General features: G+C 40.6%; 1 protein-coding gene across 2 annotated transcripts in view; it reads left to right on the top strand.

The window, feature by feature from the left end:
• The window catches only part of LOC110960582 (ubiquitin-associated and SH3 domain-containing protein B-like), a 60,639-nt gene that overhangs the window by 23,466 nt on the left and 13,811 nt on the right, over positions 1–23,362 (top strand). For both annotated transcript variants that reach the window (XM_022207867.2, XM_022207866.2), the window contains exons 2-3: positions 20,193–20,246; positions 21,968–22,154. In XM_022207867.2, the coding sequence (XP_022063559.1) occupies positions 20,193–20,246; positions 21,968–22,154 (241 nt within the window). The remainder of the gene's footprint in view (positions 1–20,192; positions 20,247–21,967; positions 22,155–23,362) is intronic.

Genomic DNA, 23,362 nt, shown 5'->3' with positions numbered 1-23,362 from the left:
ACACACAGCCACACAGGAACAACATGTCAATCACAAGGTAGCCACACATTCAGACTTACCTTGCTTTATGATCTCTGACATTTACTGTAGGTGAGAAGTAGGGTCTTCTATTCAATCAGACATCTTCTTGCAACCCAGTCAGGAGTCTCTCCTCTCTAAAGAATGCAGGTATACATCACAGCCTTACTGCCTTCAATTTTTAGAATCGGATGCTAAATCCAATTTTTTTTTATGTGGGATTGAAGATAGTTCTCTGAATTAACTCGCTAGCATCTGCCAGGACTCTTCATATTGATTCTGATGCACTAGCTGACCAACCACTAGCTAGCTACAGTAGCTCTGTGATGGGCTAAATCTTCCTCATTGCTGAGCATATTGAAGTTTTTTCACCCATGCAACCAAGCATATAGTTAGCCAGTTACTAGTTAGTGTGTTTATTTGCCGCAGCTGCCTCTAGTTGTTGTTGTTGCTGTAGCTAACGGGAGCTAACTGGCTAATTTTGAAAATAACTTCCTTTGCAGCAAAAACATACACAACAAAAATACCAAATATACAGTTAAAAGCAGAGTGCAAACTTTGCAAAAGCTCAGAGAATCATCCATCCATTCTCTATACACCGCTTTATCTTCACTAGGGTCATGGGGGGTGCTGGAGTCTATCCCAGCTGACTCGGGCGAAGGCAAGGGACACCCTGGACAGGTCACCAGTCTGTCACAGGGCTACATATACAGACAAACAATCACACTCACATTCACACCTACGTACAATTTAGAGTTGTCAATTAACCTCAGCATATTTTTGGACTGTGGGAAGAAACCGGAGTACCCAGAGAAAACCCACACATGCACAGGGAGAACATGTAAACTCCATGCAGAAAGATCCCAGTCCCAGAGCGGGTTTTGAACCAGGGATCTTTTTGCTGCAAGGCGACAGTGCTTACCACTACAGCACTGTGCAGCCCGCTCATAGAATCATTCAGTACATAATTTTTTATTCATTTTTTTTAAATTAAACTCACTGAAATTGTTGATAGTCATCTTAGTTTCTTCTTTTGTGGTTTATAAGCAAATGTCACATCATGAAGTGAGAAACGTCTCAGTTCCTGCACGCTAAACTTAGTCATCCATGCAGAAACGCACACTAATTTGAATGCATCCGTGGTTCCATTTGTTCATAATGCTTTTCTGGTTTTTGTGTGTCAGTTAGCATCCCATTTGGGAAGTGTGTTATCATGCAGCTTTAATGAAGCTACACGAGAACACATAAGGAGGCAAAGAACAACATTCTGGGAAAACAAAACTTTGCATGTTTTAAACTATCACAAGTTGGCACAAAATATAAGCTAGCAGCAGCTTAGCTCCAAAAATATCTTCACTGGAATCTATACTGCGTTTAAGTGAGCAGTTTGAACTGAGGTACAGTGTATATGTGTGTGCTTTTGTCTGGCTGGAGACTCTCTGGAACAATGTACATTAACACAGGAAAAAGATTATCAGTTCTATTATTGTGAGCACGGAAGTTTGGATCCCCATCCGCCACACACAGCACAATGCTGGCTCAGTATAGCAACAAAGTTTCTGAGAACAAACACACACTTCTGCCAATACAACCAGAGCTACTTAAGCAGCTTAGGAGCAGCCTTGAAAAAGCAGCCATTCGCTGCACACTGAGGACACACTGACTGCACACACCCCTTTTTGCTGGTGTTTTCAGCAGCATGTTGGCCTGAAAGCAAGGTTGTAGTTTAGTGAATGGTTGACATATTTCAACTCTGATTTCTAGAGTAGAGTTCAGTTCACCTTTTTGCCTGACATATATCTTTATAATTTAAATTTATGGTATAAAACAAGGATGTATCGTGGTATACTGTATGCAAAATTTAAATAATTTAGTTGACAAATTTACTATATGCTGTGAGTATGACTTTTGACAATTTTAGTAAAATGATGGCCCAGTTTTTCTTAGCAATTCTACATATCTCTATGTTTGTATCACTAGCACAGATGGGAACTGTTTCAGTTTTTAGTTTGAGGTAAGGTCGAATTTTAAAACAGATTTACGTCACAGTGCACAGTAGTTTACCAATGTAGAGTAATAATACAAATTGCCTTGCTAGCTCAGGCTAAAACATTTTCTGATGTTTGTCTTTAAAGAAGAAATGCAGTTTATTTTTGGATTGACAGCTTTCCAGTGACCATATTACCGCTAGAATACGACGAGAAGTGCATTTTGGCAAAATGTTTTTTTGGTTTTTAAAGCTAAGAAGTTCATTTAATGATTTTTTTTTCATGCTAGTTTGGTACTTCATGTTAAGACACCATTTATGGAGCATTTTTAAGAATAAAATACAATAAAAAACCCTTAGAGAGCATGGGGGCATGTGCAGATTCCCATTATCTGTCAACACACTACAACCTGAGAGAGACACAGTATATTACTACTGCTATTATTGTGCCAATATTTGGACAAATTTAAGTTTAATGCTTTATCAGCGTTCATTCCAATAAAATCTCTTTGAACTAAACTGTACTGAACTGAACTGAATTGGCTTTATTAACATTTTACTATGGCTGGACCCAAATATCCCGAATATCCGAATTTTCGTTTGCTACGGCACTATCCGGATATTAATTTTGGTATCCGAATATTCGCGCCCCCCGGACGTTACGGGGCGGAACAAATATTCAGATATTCGTCTTTAATGGGGCCCAAATATTCGGAGGCCAGAAACCACTATTCGGGCCAGCCCTACACTTTACACATTATTTATATATTAAAGAGTCATTAATAATGCCTTAATTAAAGGTTGCAGGTTTCTCTCAAACTTAGTAAGTCATCTGTGATTATACTTAATAATAACGAGTTCTCAAAGTAATTCATTATGTCTGGAATTAAAATAGCTAAAACCACAAAGCTGGAGCATAAACTAAAGCTGAACTGAACTTAAATGTGATCGTGGCCTTGTCCAAAACAATGCACATGACTATTTTCTCTACGTTTGACATTTTTTTAAACTGTTCCTTAGGGGCAGATTTTAAACACTCTGGTCTATTAGCATCCATCTGGAGGTAGAAAACGGAGAGTTTTGAAAGCATTAATGCCACTCCTCAAATCGTGCATGCCTATTGTTGCTTTGCGTAATAAGAACAAGCCTAAAACAAAAACAGAAGGGTCGTTCCATATCATTTCAACCAGTGGTCCCCACCTAACCCTCTCAGATTTTGCTAAGTTTTTACATACATTTAGTACATTATATATGATGGGAAAATCCAAAATGTGAATGCTTTATTGTCATTAGTTTCAAAGTTATGGCCATTTGAAGTAGGTAGGGGGTACCCTAAAATTGCGGCCAAAATTAAGACTTGAAATTTTCGACCATTTTCAGACTTCTATAACTTCTGAACAACAAAAGATAGAGATCTGAAATTTTCAGAATCATTTTACAGTTACCTATAGTCCTCTGAAATGTGAAAATATTTATTTTATATTTATAATTGCATGTTACAGAGAATGACAAAGTTGCAATTTTATCCATCACGAACTTCTAAGCTGCTACATTTGGCCACCCATTACACAAAAACTAATCATCATATCCATTAGAGATTTTATGTGGTATAATTTGGCTATCTAAGGATTGGATCTGTATAAATTGAAAGTGCTATGGTATGTAATGCATGAAATATGAACAGCTAAAAATCAAAAATATGGGGATAGGTGGTATCAAAAAATAAAAGACATCACATGAAATTACAGGAATTTCCCTAAATTTTGACGCCAAGCACAACTTGCTTCTATAAACCTTTCTATGTTTAATGTTGACCTTTGATATTTTTGATTTAGCTGTTCTTACACGCCATAGCACTTTCATTTTATACAGATCCCTACCTACTTCGAATGGCCATAACTTTGAAACTAATGACAATAAAGCATTCACATTTTGGATTTTCCCATCATATGTAATGTACTAAATGTATGTAAAAACTTAGCAAAATCGGAGAGGGTCAGGTGGGAAGTTTTCTTAAAAGTGGTTGATTTCATAGGGAATGACCCATAAACTGTTTTTGGTTAAGCAGGAGAAATTACATCCAGCAGCTTCACCCGCAGCATCCACAGAACTGACGAATGACAGAAATATAAATAATAATGTTGATGTAGACTGACCTGATATGCTTACTACAGCGTTTGTATCCATTATTGCATTCTTGCTTGTACAGGGATACTTTGTAAAACAGTGAACATCTGGGTTAATGAGAATTTATTTATCTTGTAGTCACAGGAAAAACATATGTCCAGAAAAATATCTGCATTAGTGTGGGCAGGCCTATAATTACAGCTTACAAAGCTTGTAAAAGGTTGGCTAATCAGAAAGAGGTAGCTGAAACCCAATGCAAATTAGAATTGTGAAACACTGGTATTATCGTATAGGAGTGGAACCAATAATCTGAAGGAGTGGCACGATGATACAAGAGCAAAAAAAGTCAGCACTGTAAAGCAGAATCATTTTTAATCTTAAATTTAATCATGAGAGCAAATTCTCTCTCTGATTAAACTGCTCACAACTTGTATACACATGCAGCCCTGCAGGTTGTTCACACAGTAAGGTTATGGAGATAATATTAGATCACTGTATTCTTCTCTATGTGAGTCAGCGTAGAACACAGTGAGGCAGAGAGCAGCACAGTCCTGTGGCTTTTACCTCTGTGGACACTGTGGTGAACTGCCCATGAATCTGTTTGAGCATATACGCCTGCCTCTACGGTCATTTCTCTTTAGAATGTGTGTGTGGTCGTTTGCCTGTGTGCCTCTCTCTCTCTCTCTTTTTTAAAATGTGTGTATTGTCAGATTTGTAAACAGGAAGTGTGAGGATGCATGCAGTCAGAGGACACAGAGCCATGGGATTTCCCACAGTGACAGAGCTGCTCAGCTGAATGAGGCTAGCCGCGAGTGGGTGGTGCGCGTGTGTTTCCTTTTACATGGGTGGGCTCGTTTGTGGTCTGTGTGAATTCTGGACAGCTGATAAACGGCGTGAGACCAGCAGAGAGTTTAATTATCGCGGTGACACATTTTCATGAGTTCAATCTGATTTTACGTTGCAATCTGCAGAGATGAAGGCTTCTAGCAGATAGTCTCACCTAGTAACTTCTGCAGTGAAGTATAATCAGCAAAACTGCATCATTTCCATCAGAGCAGGCGAGGCTGGCTGGCTCTCATTTTGAACATCAGCCCAGTGTGTTTGCTGCAGCGAGGGGGACGAGTGACAGTGCAGTTGGTGGTATCAGAACCTGTTTCCACATGTGTTGCATTAGTCTGTGGAAGCAGGCGAAACAAATTAGGGTTCAGCAGTTGTCAGACAATACATGGAGAGACTCAGAACGTCTGAAACTTGCTGCCATCCACACTGTCAAGGCAACTGGCCACTAGTTTTTTCCATTCACCTTTCTTCAGTGAAAAGTGAAGACAGATACCTGCAGTATCAGCCTCTGCAGACCGTAAAACCCACAATGCTTCTAAAATTTGCAGTCTACACATTGACTATCAACATATTTAATCTTTAATATGCTCCAGTGGAAGTGAGCTGTTGCCCACTAACAGCTGCCACGTGAAGCAGAAGACAGGCAAGTGTTGCTGGCTCAAACTTCACTGAGGCCCCAAGCAGAATTTAATTTCACCCTGTCAACCTGCTGCATGGTACAGCCTGACATTTCTGCTGTACGCTGCGGTATGAGTTTGTGCACAATGCTGCCCGTTGACTTTATCGGCACTGTCAAGTAGAACAGAGGCACTACAACAGGCACGAAGCACAACTCTGTAGAGGAAAATGGAGTCTCCACCCTCTGCAGCAATGCTAGTTTTTCTGTTTTGTGATACACCACCCTGCAGATGAATGTGTCGACAAAACAGGATAAAGGAAAGGATAATTATAGTGGCATTCAAAAGTTTGGGGTCACTCAGAAATGTCCTTATTTTTGAAAGAAAAGCAATTTTTTTTCCAATAAAGATAACATTAAATGAATGATAAATCCAGTGTAGACATTGTTAATGTGCTAAATGACTATTCTATGTGGAAACATCTGATTTTTAATGGAATATCTCCATAGAGGTACAGAGGAACATTTCCAGCAACCATCACTCCTGTGTTCTAATGCTACATTGTGTTAGCTAATGCTGTTGAAAGGCTCATTGATGATTAGAAAACCCTTGTGCAGTTATGTTAGCACATGGATAAAAGTGTGAGTTTTCATGGAAAACGTGAAATTGACTGGGTGATCCCAAACTTTTGAATGGTCGTGTATGTTCGCCAATGACACACTCATGTACATGAATATGTACAAATATCTTTTTCCAGTGTGGTATGGAACTGTTACCACCATCGGATGTGTTTGTAACGACTTTTTATGGAAAGTTTTAGTCTTTTCTCTTTAAGTCTTTCTGTGGTTAGGCTTATTACGGAGGAAATCAACATTTTCAGGCCACAAATAGCAGGGATGTATTTGTTTCTTGTTGATATTTACCTACTTTAATAACTCAATTAATGGATGCCCCAGTGGTGCATAACAGAGGCTATAGACCCTGACCCAGCGGTCATGGGTTCAAATCCAGCCCATGGCTCTTTGCTGCAGGTCCTTCCCTCATTCTTCTCCCCACATTTCCTGTCTCTCTCTCTCTCTCTCTCTACTGTCCTGTAGAACAAAACCTAAAAGGCCAAAAATAAGTCTTATAAAATAAATCAATCCATTCATTCTACTGCACTACAGTATCAGTTCCATGGTGGACAGTTAAAAAGTGGTTTCAGACATATGCAGCGGAACTAAAGACATTTATTCACACGTCATTTCTTTTAAATCAAAACCTTTCCACCTATGCAGTACACCAACAGCTGGGTCAGAGATTCGCTTGTTTTATCCTCGTAGAGACTCATGAAGCCTGTGGCCTCAAGCAGAAATGAGAGGCGGGCTGCAGAGGTCTGGTAAGATCACTGCTTTCTAGCTCCACACCCTCACATTTTATTTTTTCTTTTTGCAGTCTTCAGCTCTACCACACTCGAGGACATTCACGTCTTCCTCCGTGTTTGCAGTAATATGGCTGCCCTGCCCAGCACACTCCAGTGTTTAACATGGTGAAGTCCTCCTTCAAGGTTTTGTCTGTGTGGTTATTTTGGTGTGGACTTCAGGAGATGCACCGCTAATTCAGCTTCAGATTAGTAAGCCGTAGCACCTCCGTCTTTGAAACAGGGATCACCAACATACAGTGGTATAAATTATTTCTAGTTTTTTTTTCGAGACCATTATGATTCACAAATGTCAGTTTATTTTTTAGGGTGAATTTGGAACATTTTGAAGGTTATAACTGAGCAGTGTGGAAAATAAATGACTAAAGATGTGGGCACAAAAGAAGGCCAGGTTTTCTTGCGTCGACAGGAGGGGGGTTATTTTCTCATTAAACAGTGAGTCACGCCACACCACGATAACGCCGCGATGGAAAAAACAATTCATACTTTAATGAATTAATTATTAATTTCCCGGATGTGATCAGTCTATCCTAATTAGCGTCTGATTTGTTCCGAGAGCCACTGATAATTATTGCATCGTCTTACGCAGAGCAAAGTGCAACCCAGTGTTTTCTGCTTTAATGCAGGCTGCACAGAGGTAGCAAACAGGATTTATACGCAGCACAGCTTCTGTACGATAGGAGTATTTGCAGTCATATGCATTTATAAGCTACACAGTGGATAATAAGCTTGCACTGCATGTAACTACACCCCCTGTCAAAAGTTTTAGGACGCTTTCTCATTCATTTGAATGAGAAAGCGTCCCAAAACTTTTGACAGGGGGTGTATATATTTATGCGAACTGTCGACAGCTATTGTTGACCGCAGTGAGATTTGACATTTATCATGTTTACAGAGGGTCTTTTTTCATTCAGCTACCAAACTAGAGCACATAGACTCTAACCTCTGTCCCCACTTCCTTTGACTTTTAGTCTACCGCTTTTTCCATTTTGAATATTATTGTCACGAACAGGCTTCTACATTCTGTGGGGTTTCTTTCTATTACCTGCAGTGTTTTAGGCTGTACTGTATTGTGCCTGGTGTTAAAGTTAAACATTATTTGCTGCATGATGTGTAGGTCTGAGCAGTGTTGCGTGGGCGTGTTGCTCACTGCCTTGTCTGTTTCTCTTCCTGTCTCTGTGAGTCGAGCGGCTCACAGAGGATCTCTCTACGGTTGGAAAACTTGCTTTCACATCTCCGTGGGCGAGAATGAGCAAGTGGTTTTCTCACAATAAATGCCTTTAAGGTGATAGATCGACTCTTTCTGCGTTAATTGATGGACGACAAAGTGTGTAACGCTTTCTAAAATGAGGCAGGAAATGGTTGTATTGTGTACACGCCATGCTACACTTTTGAGCAGAGAACAGATGGAGCAGCTCAAAGTGAAACAACCTTTGCGCTCTTTGTTTATTTTAAGAGTGAGAAAATCCAGTGTGCCTCTCCGAGGGTGTATTTAGTTAAGTTTTTTTCTCGTCTTTTTACATTGGTGATGGGGAAAATCATCATCAGGGGACGTTTCCCTACAAAGAGCTTACATTCAGTCAGCTCTCAGCCCACACTGTTCTGCAGGCTCACAGGTGGAGAGCCTCGGAGAGTTTTTGTTGGGGCTGTTAGGCGGTGAAACAGCTGTGGAACAGTTGATGTGTCATGGGGACGCAGGGAGTGGTGACCAGCACAGCTCCACTAATACATGTGGCCTGTACTGGACGTCTGACACAAATCTGAAGGCTGCAGCTAAGCTTTTTATTCTGATTATTGTTAACGTACAATTACTGTGAGATATTATGTCATCCACATTTAAAATATGAGTCTAATGCAGTTTTATGACTGAATGCAGTATTGAATTATTTCTGTATTTGGTGATTACTGTAGCTTTCTAGCTAACATGATACAACTTGGGGAAAGTTTACAGTGCAGTCTACAGTGGAAAAGCTGCACACGGTGGGTATTTAACCCTTTCATGTGTGCGTGATTAGTGTTCTCAAACATGACTTTAAACATGTTAATATGTATTATTTAAATCAGCATACACGGCTTAAATACTACACATGCATCGGCGAAACATTTAAACTAGCAGGCATCATAATAAAACTTTCCCAGAACATTACTTAGATTAAGACAATAATTTTTTTTTATTAGAAGGTTTCTAAAGTTGTTTGCTTAATTATGCAAATAGGATCATATCTGATTTTTTAAAAAATATATGTGTATTTTGTGTATATATGAATATGTTTGTCTGTCTGAGTCCTTGAGTGCTGAGAAAGGCGCCTTCAAATAAAATGTATTATTATTATTAATAATAATAATAATAATAAAAATGCACACACTTGCAAAAATTAACACCTTTTTTGTTTCTTTTCCCCACTAAATTTGCACATAAGGCCCTGACAAACAGACAATTATCAGTGATGTGGGGAACTCAAGAGAATAAATTTTTTTTTTGCATAATATTAATATTTTTGGTTTCTATAAAAGTTCTCTGACAGATATTCCACTGGTGATGAGTAAAGATAAAGATCATGTAGAGAGAAGGTTTGGGAGATCATCCACTGCTGGTTTGGACTAATTATTGGGGATAATGTGGCTGTAGTTGAAGCTAGAATAACTGACCACAGTAGTGGGCACCATGCATGAAATGGTTAGTCTGATGTTTCAAGTCTTTCCATTTCCATTGGATATTATATAATCAGTACATGAAATAAATATAAATACATAAAAAGGTAGAGATGATGAATTTTGCCTTATTCCTCTTGTAGAAATGTTTTCCTCTCAGTAGGGAAAAGATATTAAAACTGCATTTAGACTTCTAGGGTTTTTAAAAAAATATATAATTAACTATAATATAATATGTTCTTTGTTGCATCAGAAAAGGGGAATGCTTGAACTCATGAGCTCAGTATTTGTGAAATCTTGGCTACGCTCAGTGAAGAAGAGTCGTTGGAAGGTTCAGCTCGTCCTGCACTGAACACAAAAACATTATCTCCTCATCTAACTGTGGCTTTGATGGCACATTAATAGCCCAAAATGACTCGCACCACATTATTGGCTGGTGGCAAAACGGTGTTAACTGATATCCCCACACAACTGAAGCCCTAGTGATGTTTCTTCATTGCTGAGAGGACCGTACCGCCTGGTTTGTGTGCTGACCAGTTGAAGTTAGCGTCAAAGCTAGCTTCCTTTGATGCTTCCTGTACGTTCGTCACTGCAGTTGCTCTGTCATTTTCTGGTACATAATTTGTAGCTATTCTTTAAAAGCAATATTTGTCTTTGGGAAACAGGATTTTACCAGTAGTCTTTTAACAAACTAAAAATGTTTCAATCAAAACTAGCAGAGAGAAGCCCCTTAATAACTAGCCTAACTGGTGGCTTTTCTACATCGTACCATTAAGATATGTCAGAGCTTCATGTGTCCTCCAGTGCTTCTGTAAGAGCTGGTGTCTGTACAAACCAAGATCAGTGAGAGAAAGAAGTGATGGTTCTGGCTGTGGTTTTGGTTGACAGCTTGATTTTATGCTGTGACAGCGACTCCTTGAAGCCACGGACTTCTGCTCAGCGGCATTAGGGCGAACGTTGTCGAGGGCTGAGCTGCACTGTCATCACATAGACTGAGGGAGCGGTGAGTAGCTGGCCTTTGAGGCTTTAGCGAGGCAGCTCTCTGTTCCCACCAGACCTAACTGATCACTCACAGCTTTGATCAGCAAACCTCAGGCCAGGCGGCTCTACCGTCAGCCTTCCGAACGCATCAGGTTTGATTTCTTTCATGATTCAAACTGAAATTAGTTTGCTCCCAAAAAAAGCTCCGTGCTGTGTTTAGTCCCCGCTGGCCTCTAATTGACATGTTTGACTCAGCTCAGGGCTCACTTGTGAAACAACAACCCACAGCTATGGAAACCCTGAGAGGATGCTTTAAAAAAAGGGAGTGGAGGTTGTTCTGGGGAATCTGAAAACACAGGTGCAAAAAAAAAAAAGACCTTTTATTGAGTTAACCTTTCTCTCTTTCAGATACAAAGCATCCCTTACACAACACTGCAGGTACTAACAAACTAATTCACTTGATGTGCTGAAACCGACAGAGAAATGTTCATTCTTCCTAGTAAGCTGGACATAAAGCGAGCAGTGTTCATTCAGACATGAAGCTGACGTGTTCAGATGGCAGCAGATTAACAGAGAGGAGTGTGGAAGGGGCTCATGAGCTCCGTTTACTCCTCTGCAAACATAGCGCAGCAAAAGCTAATCACCAATCAATGATGCCTCTCAGCCAAGTCACGACAGGGTCTTAGCGCTCTGTAATCACCTGATATCAGCCGTCATATCACACTAAGCATCTCGTCATCTGGCCGAGGATTTATATTTGACAGGAAGCCAGTGATGCATGCTGGTGACATAGAATCTGAAAAACTACAGAGTTTACAAGGTTGAGAGTTGCACTGGCTAGATACGTCTGCCTCTGACACTTTGATTTTAATGTTTATTTTGTGTTATACAGAATTTATAATTTAAGGCCTGGTTCGCATCCCTGGCATCTTTCTGCATGGAGTTTGTATGTTCTCCCTGTTTTCTCCAGTTTCCTCCCACAGTCCAACAACATGCTGAGGTTATTGGTGATTCTAAATTGTCCATAGATGTGAATGTGAGTGTGATTGTTTGTCTCTATGTGTAACCCTGTGATAGACTGTTACCTGTCCAGGTGTCCTCTGCTGGGATAGACTCCAGCCCTCCCATGACCCTAATGAGGATTAAGTGGTGTACAGATAATAGATGGATAATTTTATGCCACATGCCTCATAACTTTATGGAGGTGCAATGCTGAATCGCTGGAGTGCTGCTTTAATGCATCATGTAATAACCCTGTAGTTTTGTAAGTGTTAAAAATGTCTTATTCTGCTGTGTTTATATTAGACCCTCCAGAAAAACGTGGGCAAAAATCCTTGATTCCGCAGACTAAAATCCTTGATTCCATGGGCTAAAATCCTTGATTATGCAAATAAATATGCGGGGTTTTTATGCCATTTTATGCGGGGAAATTGTAGAACGTTGCAAAGTATGCGAATAGTTGTGAAATATGCAAAAAGATACGAAATATGTAAGAACTGGGAAAAAAGGTGATTCTTCTCCTACATCCTGTTACTAGGCTACTACTGAATGAAAAAGAGCAGCATAAAGATAAACAGACATACTACATGCAAGACACATCACAGTAAGTGCTGCCAGTGTTTCATTTATTATCAGCTTAAGCAGGACTTAAACATTCCTCAATCACAAATTTCTCAGAAATAAAGCATTCTTTCTGCTTAGTTATACTTTGAGGTAGAGCAAACTACCCGCAACACGGTTGATTTTCTTCGGTGCTCCAGAACGATGTTAAACGGGATGCAAAAAAGTTTCCCCCCACTTTCGTGCAGTAAATCTGGGTACTGTTTTGCCCGCTCTCTGGCTGAAATGTTCGTAGGTAAATGTGATCTTTGAGCATTCGCCGTTCTTGTTTTTCGTCTCCGCATCAGCTCGTGCTTCTAGTGTGTGTGTGAATGCGTGAACTGATGACGTCAGGCCGGGCATCACATAAAAACTCACAACTCCATTTATATCGGTTATAGTTTTCTCATTTTATGTGGAAATTGTGAAATCAAGCGAGACCCGCATATTTCTCTTTTTTTCGTGGAAATGTGAGATTCTTGCGGGAATTATGCGCTGTTTTGCGGGGATTATGCGGCCTTTTGGGGAATAATTGACCCCCGCATAATCAGCGGCATTTTGGTGATTAATGCGGGATTTCATGCGATCGCATAATCGCGTTTTTCTGGAGGGTCTATTATATTACATCAGTAGTGAAAAAACACCTTTACTGACTACTATAGAATATCAAATGCTCAGTAACTGGTTCCCCCACATTTAATGCTCGTGCAGCTGAGCAGCAGCAGTGATTCTCGCTCAGTGCTGTGGAGGAATTTTGGCTCCTTGGCATAAATTCACTTCAGCTCAGAGACGTTTGTTTGCGCTCAAGCTAGGTTTGCTTGTGCGGGGCCTGGGTTCCAGTGTTCCTAAACTGAACCGTAAGTTTCTTGTTCTCCTGCCATTCTGAGGTGCATTTCTGGTTATCGTGTTGCATCATCTCGTGGGTCTGAAAGTCACACAGGTCGTAGCGCAGCAAAGCCTCTGCTAGCTGAGACACCCTGCCACCGCATGCACAAGTCTTAACCTGGAATGCAGTGTTTGCTTTTCCCCAGACATACCAGGGGCCATGCCAGCCACAAAAACCCAGCAGTGAGTCATCTGTTCATTGAGCAGAAGTCCTGAGAATCATTCAAGTGTTGTTCACACGTTTTACCCTCCTGTTTTTCTTACTAATCGATGCTTTTGGCCATGCTGGCTATTTTTGTCTTCCTGGAAGCAGAGTCTGCAGGGACGGCTTATTGGACAACTTTTTGTACACATTTTTCTTGGAAGCATGTTGTAAATACAGCCCCTTGTGCAAACATTCATGCGGCGCTTTAAGCTCCTGAACAGTATTGCTGTAATTTGATGAAGCCTCTGAGCTTCAGGATTACACTTGGAGCCATTTTCAGACTGACAGGTGTCAGCACATTCACTCTTGAGAATTCCCTTCGATCACGTTATGATTCGACTTTTGACTCACCAGATTGTGTGCTAAGAACCTCACCCAAGTTTGTGAGTCCCGGGTGTGTGTGGTGACAGTGTGGTCATGCTCTGTATCATTATGGGATTATTTACTCGTGATGATAATTATCCAAAGCGCTGTGCAATCGCTCCTTTATACAAATTACTCACTGCTGTGTTTATTTTCTGCCCGTCTCCACCTTTTCATCTACATGTTTGCAAGCGAGGACTCGTCTGAATAAACTGTAGTAGAAAAATGTCTGAGTTTGTGTACACCAGTGGCTTTTTCTGAGAAACGGTTGAGCTCTGTACTTCAGCAAAGGTTACAGTTACCCCAAGACTGAGTCACCTGACCCTTAGCTCACCCCTGCTCCCTTTACTTACTCTGACTACGTTTGTCAAGCTTTCCATCCTCACTAAAAGCATGCTGTGACAGTGGTGACAGTTAGGATTATTCGAACATTGTGGTACATATCTGCGTGAATGGAGCATTTTTTAAATATGCAGATAATGTTCCAGTTAATCACTTGCTGATCAGATTAAATCTTGTAGACATGGAAACAATGACAGATCTGTGACAAGTGTGGCCCCTCCCTGTCAGCCACTCATATTTCTTGATCATGAAGCATGCTGCTCCCCGTCGTTCTCCACGTGGACGCCGCCTTCTGCGCACATCCGGTTTTCCAGTGTTGCTTTAATGTTTATTTATTATATCTTATTGATGTTAGGTCAGTTTACCTCAGAGCAGAGTTTGCTTTCTTTTTTATCTAATGTTATTTTTCTTTTTCTGTTTGTCTTTGTTGGAACGGATCATCCGTCCATCCATACCTCCATCCATTATCTATACACCGCTTAATTCTCATTCTATCTCAGTCTATCCCAGCTGACTTACAGTGAAGGCAGGGGACACCTGGACAGGTAACAGTCTATCACAGGACTACACATAGAGACAAACAATCACACTCTCATTCACACCTACAGACAGTTTAGAATCACCGATTAACCTCAGCATATTTTTGGACTGTGGGAGGAAGCTGGAGAACCTGGAGAAAACCCACATATGAACAGGGAGAACATGCAAACTCCATGCAGAAAGATCCCAGACTCGGACCAGGACACGAACCGAGCACTGTAGCGCTGGGCGATATGGCCAAAAATAAAATCTCGATTTTTTTTAAGTCATCTTGGACGATTACGATTTTAATCGATTTTTGTTGTTTCTTTGCGGTCTGTTTGCTATGGCTAGTGCTAGCCATGCTGCACTCCCGTAGCTGCAGCACTCTTCCCATTCTTTAGGATGCCTCTGCCAGAGGTGCTGAAAGAGGTTAGTTGTGCTGCTACTCTTCGTTTTCACAGTACTTTTGCAAACCTTGCACTCGACTGTAGTTTGCTCTGTGTCAGTCTTGTCAAAGCCGAACCACTTCCATATAATCGATGTAACATGAGGCCCTTTTCTTGCGACCAACTCTTCGTCTGCTGTTCTGTCCGCCATGACGGGGATGTGAGTGTTTTGGCGGAAGGAGATGTGAGGCGGAAGCAAACGCCAGTGCACAAGTCATGAAAGGCAGAAGAAGAATCTGTATTGTTATATACTGAAGCTCGCCTCGATTTTACGATTTGGCAAATTTTCAAATTGTCAGGTTTTAAAAAGGTGAATTAATCTAATTAATATCGCCCAGCCCTACTGTGTAGCCCTGAAATGGATCATCAAAATCTAAATATTGATGTTTTTTTTCATTAATATCACACAGCTGTAGTTGTAATGTTACAAGAAACTGGCTTTGAGAAGGAAGACAGACGCAAAGTAAAGCATCTCTAAATACGATACAACAGGACAGAGCTGCCAACATTAGCCTCATGTCTGGTACAACAAAGCTCAGGACCAGTGTCGACACATTAAGGAAATCCTACACGGTGGAAGCTGCAGCTCCTCAGTCTAACAGTTAGCTGGTAGGACATGATCTGTGACTTTGGTGCTGAGTAACGCTGGGTAAGGTTGCAGCTTTGGTAATAAATTAGTTTGCTAGACATGGCAACATTTTCAGCTAATGGTACATTAGCGCAGGCAAATACACAGTTTCATGGATTCCTTACAGTTATACCCATTTATTTATGGTTTTTAGGCAGGCTAAAAATGAACCACCACCTAAAAAGCTGACAACTGCAGACAATCGGCCTGATTAAATCAGATCCAGTCATGCTGTTTAGGCATGGGGAGGAACAGGTGCTCAGCTACAACCGGACAATCAATGTTCAGTTGAAGGATTTAGTTATTAATCGTTTGGGTTGTAAAAGTAATCCAGCGGAGCACAGTGAGCATTTCTTAAAATGGAACTGATAACTGCTTATCAATACCTTTAAAATCATTTCTTTAACTCACGTCTGACGCAGCTGTGTTTTCCATCTGTGCAGTCCCTTATCTGTTGAGCTGCACATTATTCACAACAAAACAAGGAACCAGGAAAAATAGTTTCCTGCTTCCACTTCTGACTGACTCCACTGTGGTTATAATGGCATTTTCAGTGGATTTTCACACGTCTTAAATGCCCAAAGCAGAGTTCCATTTACGTATCGGCTTTTTACGCACTGACTAACGCGGTGACAAATTGAATGACAGATGTATCACAGGGTCCACTTCTCCTTTCCAGTTCTTTCTTATGGCGGTGGTGAAATGTTATGTTTCGTACCTTTATTAACACTAAATGTCACTCAGGTGTCAGATAGTGTGCGGCAAACCTTTCTTTGATGTTCTCCACTTCAGCTTGATTTACTGCTTGTGTGCGGGGGTGTTTGTTGGAGTGGTTTAAGGCCCTTCCCTAAACTGCTTCCTTCAGCCGCTGCTCCTCCTCTGTCTTCCTTCTTTCTCACATTCATTCTCTCACACACATGTGCAGAGCTATGTAGGTCTTCACCTGTGGGACAGCAGCTTCATAAAACCCAAGCAGCCGCTAGAACACCAGCGAGCTGACGCTGGTGTATCTGACTGTCCCTGCTGTGGTCACAAGTGCTGCTTGCTGAGCTCACTGTGGTGAAGCTGCACAAAAAAGTTTTTTTTCCCTCTGTAGCCTCTTTTGTATATACAGTATATTCCGCTGTACATGTGATGTGAAAAAATACTTTTATTCTCCGTATCTCCTTCAAAAATTCCCCCAAAATAAACCATTTATTTTAGATTCTTTAAAATTCAAGCCATGACGGAACAATCACAAACATTCTTGAGACTTTTCAACTGAACTGCAGGCTGTGCTCAGACAGGGAACGTCGGTTATGAAAGCAAAATTAAAATGTAAATCGTAAAACGTGTGTTGTATGTAGAGTCACCGTTTTTCTAGTGTTGGTAACACCAGCGGCCCAGCTGAATCTGCGGTGTAACTGCAAATGAAGTGGTTGCTATGGCATCATAATTCAAAAGACAAACCACACAAACCCAATATGTGTCCTGTGATGTTTGTTCACACATCAGCAATATTTGTAAAGACCTACAAAGTCTTGTATTCAAAATTATAACCAGATGAAAAACACAGAAATGTTTCTTTTGCTATATGCTGCAGAATCTTACTGCATTGTTGTGTATTTACATTCAAAGTTGGGTAGAATTTACAGATTTGACTTTTAAAGTTGCATAAATACAGCCTCTGAAGGCAGAAAGCACGCACGTCTGCTCTGCTTTTTAGCATTTTAGCGGCTGCTAGCTCAGAAATACAGCAGACACTGTGCAACATGTTTTTACTAGAAACTTAAGTCTAGTGTTCTCAATCGCACTGTGTCCTAGCTCGCTAGTTGTGTTATCAGCTGCTGTGGACTGCAGGCATTCTGTTTCACATAGCATGCAATTAGGGCTGGGCGATATGGCCACAAAATAAAATCTCAATTTTTTTTTTAGTCATCTTGGACGATGACGATTTTAATTTATTTTTGTTGTTTTTTTGCGGTCTGTTTGCTATGGCTAGTGCTAGCCATGCCGCACTCCCGTAGCTGCAGCACTCTTCCCATTCTTTAGGATGCCTCTGCCGGAGGTGCTGAAAGAGGTTAGTTGTGCTGCTACTCTTCGTTTTCACAGTACTTTTGCAAACCTTGCACATGACTGTAGTTTGCTCTGTGTCAGTCTTGTCAAAGCCGAACCGCTTCCATATAATCGATGTAACATGAGGCCCTTTTCTAGCGACCAACTCTTCGTCTGCTGTTCTGTCCGCCATGACGGGGGTGTGAGTGTTTTGGCGGAAGGAGATGAGAGGCAAACGCCAGTGCACAAGTTGTGAAAGGCAGAAGAATAATCTGTATTGTTATATATTTAAGCTCGCCTCGATTTTACGATTTGGCAAATTTTCAAATCGTCAGGTTCTATAAAGTAGAATTAATCTAATTAATTCAATTTATCGCCCAGCCCTACATGCAATATATGATTCATTATACTTCTTTCAAGTATTAGTTCCCTGTTGCATTAATGGTAATGTTTGACACACAATGTTGAATAGCCAGGACAAATCTAACGAGAGCACTGCATGCTTTAGATGTTTTGTTTGTCGTTGCTGTTACAAATGAAAACATTTAAAAGGATAAATCCAGGTGACTGGACGACGATATAAGCAAATCTTTGGTGTTTCATCCAGGAATGTTAGCAGCCGGCAGCCGCCTTCAAAGACCTGTAATAATTAAATCCTAACAGAGTGTCAGGATGCAGCCACATACGATGTGTGTTCCAGCAGACTCCTCCACCAGCCCCACCCCCGGGAACAATATCTCAAGCTGTGACGAGGAAGCTGCTTGCTCCCCAGAGATGAAAACCACATTAGCATGTACAAGTTCCTATCTCCTGAGTGTTGGCTAATTGGATTCTGTGGCTCTAATGTGAATAATCTGATGTGCTGTTCCTTCTCCTGCTTATCAGCCAAACCTCCAGGTGATTCTGAGGTAAGGGTGGAGGCGTGAATGGGCTCTCTGTTTCTTTCATTTAAGCGGGTCTTTAGTCTCTGATAAAGCGTTGCACGGCGAATTAAAACTTGGTTAATTGCCATGCCGGATTACACAGACACTGAGACATCTGTCCTCACCATTAGCTGCAAGCTGCTGTGCTCTGTTTGAATTACTCACTGATGACACTTCAGAAAGCAGATAATAAATACAGAAAACACAGAGTAAGCAGATACAGTGCCCTTCAAGTGAAGGAACAACACTTTCAAAAGTCACTAGGAGTCCCCGGTTATGGTTAAGAGGAGTCACCCCTCTGTGGTTTGTTCATGCTTTGTGTCAAAGGAGATGATGTTAATGTCATCCTACTCTTGCTGCATATCTTCCATCGTGCTTTCAGCGTGTTACGAGGAACTGACGCTTCCTCTGACGCGTGGTCCATAATTGATCTGCCCCCGGTGTGTGCTAGCATCTGTGCTTTACTTACATTCTCAATTCCTGGTGTGACACAAAGTACAGTTACTCATCGATACACCCTGATCTTTCCGCAGAACAAACAGTGGGAGTGGAAAAAATTATAAAAATATTCTGTTTTAATGTGTAACTGCAAGTGTTGTCACCTTAAAGTAGGTAGGTTTTACTGGAAAAACAACTAAGAGATTTGTACCACACGTAAATGGTAAAAATGTAAATGTGCTCTGGGCAAAAGTGTTTGACAGGATGTTGATGCACCAATAAACAGACTGACATCGTCGTGCCTAAAGCTGAGCATGTTTTCATGTTGTTAAATGAAAATTAAAGCCCTCGCTCAGCTGCAGCATGGAGACAGCCGTTGATTTAGACAGTCATGTCATTATATAAAAGCTGCGTAAATGTTAATTCATCAGGCTTCATCTCCCATTTGTTCAGCAGCATTACAACTAGTGTTAATGATTGTCCACTTAGATGTTTCAGTCGGAGCAGAGTGAAGCCGATGTTAATGCTAAGAAGTGAATTATGTGCTTTTACTGCAACGACATAATATCAAAATATCTTTCTTTCAAAAATAAAAAATTCAGGGTACAGTAACTAAAAATGAAAATGTATAGAAGCTGTTATACATGCACCTATCAATGTTTTCCTTTAAAAACAGAATCTGATGTTTTTTGTGGTGACAGACCCACATGCAGTTTGCCTGAGCCAGGGGAGTGAAAGCGTCTTTAAACTTTATACTTTGGTTTAAATTCAATCTTATTAATTATCTCTAATAACAAGCAGCTTTTTTCAGATAAACGCTCTATCAAACAACCCAGCTGAAGCCTGTGGAGCCTGATGAAGAGAGTTTAGCATTTACGTTTACCAGTGGCATCTCTGCATTTCATTATTTCTCCTGCACTTGAATCTCTTAGTGTAGGCAGAGTTTCTACAAAGGTGTGGATCCTGAATGCTTCTCTTTTTATTTACCATCTGCTACCAGAAAGCTTCTCAGGATCTGCTGCCAGCCTCGTTCTGACGCAGAAGAGAAGCACTTTCTGGGTTTCTAAACGCCGCATTACTGCACACGTTTTACAATATAAACGAGTAACGTGTTGAGGACATCGTTCATTGCAGATTTGTCTTTCTCTCCTGTGCTCTGTTGCAGGCTCAAAGCTCTGGTGTCAACTGGAGGTCGGAGTGTGCAAGCAGCATGTGACTGGTGAGTTTAAACAAAGTGTATGCACTATATTCACATGTACACATCACCAGTTGGAGAGCAGTGTGTGTTTTACTGCCCTCTGCTGTACAAGTGTGTAAAGATTTGTCTAAAAAATGCTACTGAAGGCACATCTGTGTGACTTTTAGATGGGACAATACCATAAGTAATGAATATATTAAACATTTTTAACTGTTTTCAGTCACCAAAATGTTTGTTCTTAGTCCAAATAATAATAAGCCAAAAACATATAAAACAAAGTGAAAGTTAAGCGTACTCTGAGAGCACACACAGGCATTCATTTTTATATTAGTTTACAAAGTGCTTTAATTCTGCCAGAGAGATAATATTTCAAGTGGTTGGAGCAGAAAACGTGATGGCTTCCTTTCCCATCTATTTCTCCATGTTAGCCAAATAAACGTCTTTGATCGCGATTGCAAAACGAGGTTGTGAAATATTAGCAGATAATTAGAGCTTTGGTGAAAGTTTGAATTAACGTTTGGAAATGTGAAACGTATCGATGGCTTTAATTTTTTATCCTTTAAATTAACACCACATCCTCAGTGTACTTCGATAAACATTTTAACTTGTTGCTTATGCATCCGTATACATCCATCCATCATCTATACACCGCTTCATCCTCATTAGGGTCTCTGGGGGATGGAGTCTATCACAGGGACACAAATAGAGACAAACAATCGCACTCATAATCACACCTACAGACAAGTTAGAATCACCAATTAACCTCAGCATGTTTTTGGACTGTGGAAGAAAATCCATACATGTACAGGGAGAACATGAAAACTCCATGCAGAAAGATCCTGGGAAGGACGGGACGCGAAACAAGGAATTTTCTAGCTGCAAGACGACAGTGCTAACCATCGAGCAACAAGACAGTGTTGATGAGCCCTATCCTAGGCTTTAAGTAGAGAAGCAAGATTGTGTCTAAAATAAAATAAAAAAACTTCTCAGACGTTTACGACACACAATAACTAAAACCGCGCCTTAAAAAATAATCATTATCTACATTTACCACTAGTTTGCGTTGAGTGATGGAAGGCTGACACATATTTAAAGCAGACTGTAGTTCATAAAATGCACCTGTGATTTAAAAAAAAAACATCTGCAGGACAATTAGTTCCATGCACATTAGCACCTAAATTATTTATGTAAAAACAAAACAGACCAAGAACAGAACCCTGAGGCTCTCCATGAACTCCAGTGATCCTGTTTGAACTGTCTCTGGCCACATAAGGACTGAATGTTCATTCAGAGCGCACAGTGTCTGAAGCAGCACTGGTGGAAAACTGAAGCCTGTTTTTGGCCATTGAACCGTGTTTGTGAAGGCATTTGGCAACATCGACTCGCACAAATTTGTTGTGGAGCAAATAAGATCCCTTGAAATGTTGAATGAAGGCCAATGAGTTTATTCATTCAAAGTTCTGCTGTTGCTGCTGCTGGCAAGAGCAGCGTTATCAGCAGACAAGCAGACAAGGAGGAAAGTTTTCTGTCCCAGAATCTCAGTTCAAAACAGGAAGTGTTCCAATTAGAAAGAAGCTGCTGGCCCTGCAGTGAGCACATCGCACAGCTCAAATCATTTGCATTTAGGACTGTGTACTTACCCACTTCGTATTTTGAGGTCTCATTTACGCCAGAAGTAATTTCTTAAAATCTGTGTCACTGTCCTCGCAGCACACTCTGAGACTTTTCCATCTGTCACGCAGGCTGTTTTCCCACGTGGACGACCCGTTCCTGGACGACCCTCTGCCCAGAGAGTTTGTCCTCTACCTGCGACCCAGCGGACCCCTACAGAACCAGCTCTCACACTTCTGGCAGCAGAGCAGAGTCACCTGTGGCAAAAACAAAGCCCACAACATTTTCCCCCATATCACTCTCTGCCAGTTCTTTATGGTGAGTGAAGCCGAACTTCAAATGAACTTTTCCTGACTGCTGACGGCCTAAATTAAAAGTCCGTCAGAGGTCGTACAGTCAACACAGTCGACACAGAGCAAATATCAGTTCACTTCTGGATGCATGATTCTTTTTTTTGTCCTCGTGTTTAAAGATTATGTCAGACATGCAGTCATTATGTACGTGTGATGAGTGGTCTAGTTTCTGAATGAGAGCTGTTGTGTGAGTTTACATAAGAGACAACAACCTCAAATGCATGTTTACGACTTGCAATCTCTTTTGCGTAAAAGTTAAATCTAGTGGTGGGATGTGATTCAAAAAATTAATCGAAGTAATTACAGGCTTTGTAATTAATTAATCACAATCACATTGTGTCAAATAGCAATATTTGACACAATGTGTGTGTGTGTGTGTGTGGGGGGGGGGGGCACGCGAATATTCGGATACCAAATTTAATATCCGGATACCGCCGTAGCGAACGAATATTCGGATATTCGGGTCCAGCCCTAATGAACAGACATGTATGTGTTTATAATTCTAAATTTAAATTATTAAAATGATTACAATTTTAAAATTGAACATATAGAAAAAAGTGCTTTTGATGATCTAAAGTCTGGATTTAGCTTGTTTTTTCCGTTGTATGACACAGAACATAAGCATAAGTAGTTCAAGGATCTTCAGAAAGTTGAAAATCCACAGATTTGTTATATTGTCATAGTTCTGGGGTCTGACAAATGGTGTCATTTTGATGGTTGCCTTTTTTGTAGACAATGTTTTTTTCACAAACTAGAAGTTTATAATGAAGTTAATAAAAGACAGACATTTTTGTGGTTTAGGTTCACACCGCTCAGGCCTCGGCAGAGTAGTGCCTTCAACAGCAAAAATGTTTGTTTTGTTTCATATTTTTCCATCCACATTTCAGACAAAAAAGTCACAAAAATAACACCAACAATGCATAAAGAATATGATACAACATGCAGCATGTGAGCAACTAGGCGCTGATTTGAGGCTGGACTTAAAGAAGTTCCGCGTGGTTCCACTGGAAACAAGCAATGTTCTGTCATGTTCATTGTGTCTCAGTGCAGCTAATGTCTCACTAATGCACTTTATTTATTTCATAAAACATCTGTGAATTATTTAAATCTTGCATTGTGTGTATCCGTGTTTGTAGGTTTTAGTCTGCTTCATTCTTGTCTTTGCTGGTACAG

This window comes from Acanthochromis polyacanthus, chromosome 13 (genome assembly GCF_021347895.1).
Source record: "Acanthochromis polyacanthus isolate Apoly-LR-REF ecotype Palm Island chromosome 13, KAUST_Apoly_ChrSc, whole genome shotgun sequence".
Taxonomy (NCBI): domain Eukaryota; kingdom Metazoa; phylum Chordata; class Actinopteri; family Pomacentridae; genus Acanthochromis; species Acanthochromis polyacanthus.
Note: the sequence above shows the minus strand (reverse complement) of the source record. Positions and strands in the feature narration are given on the sequence as shown.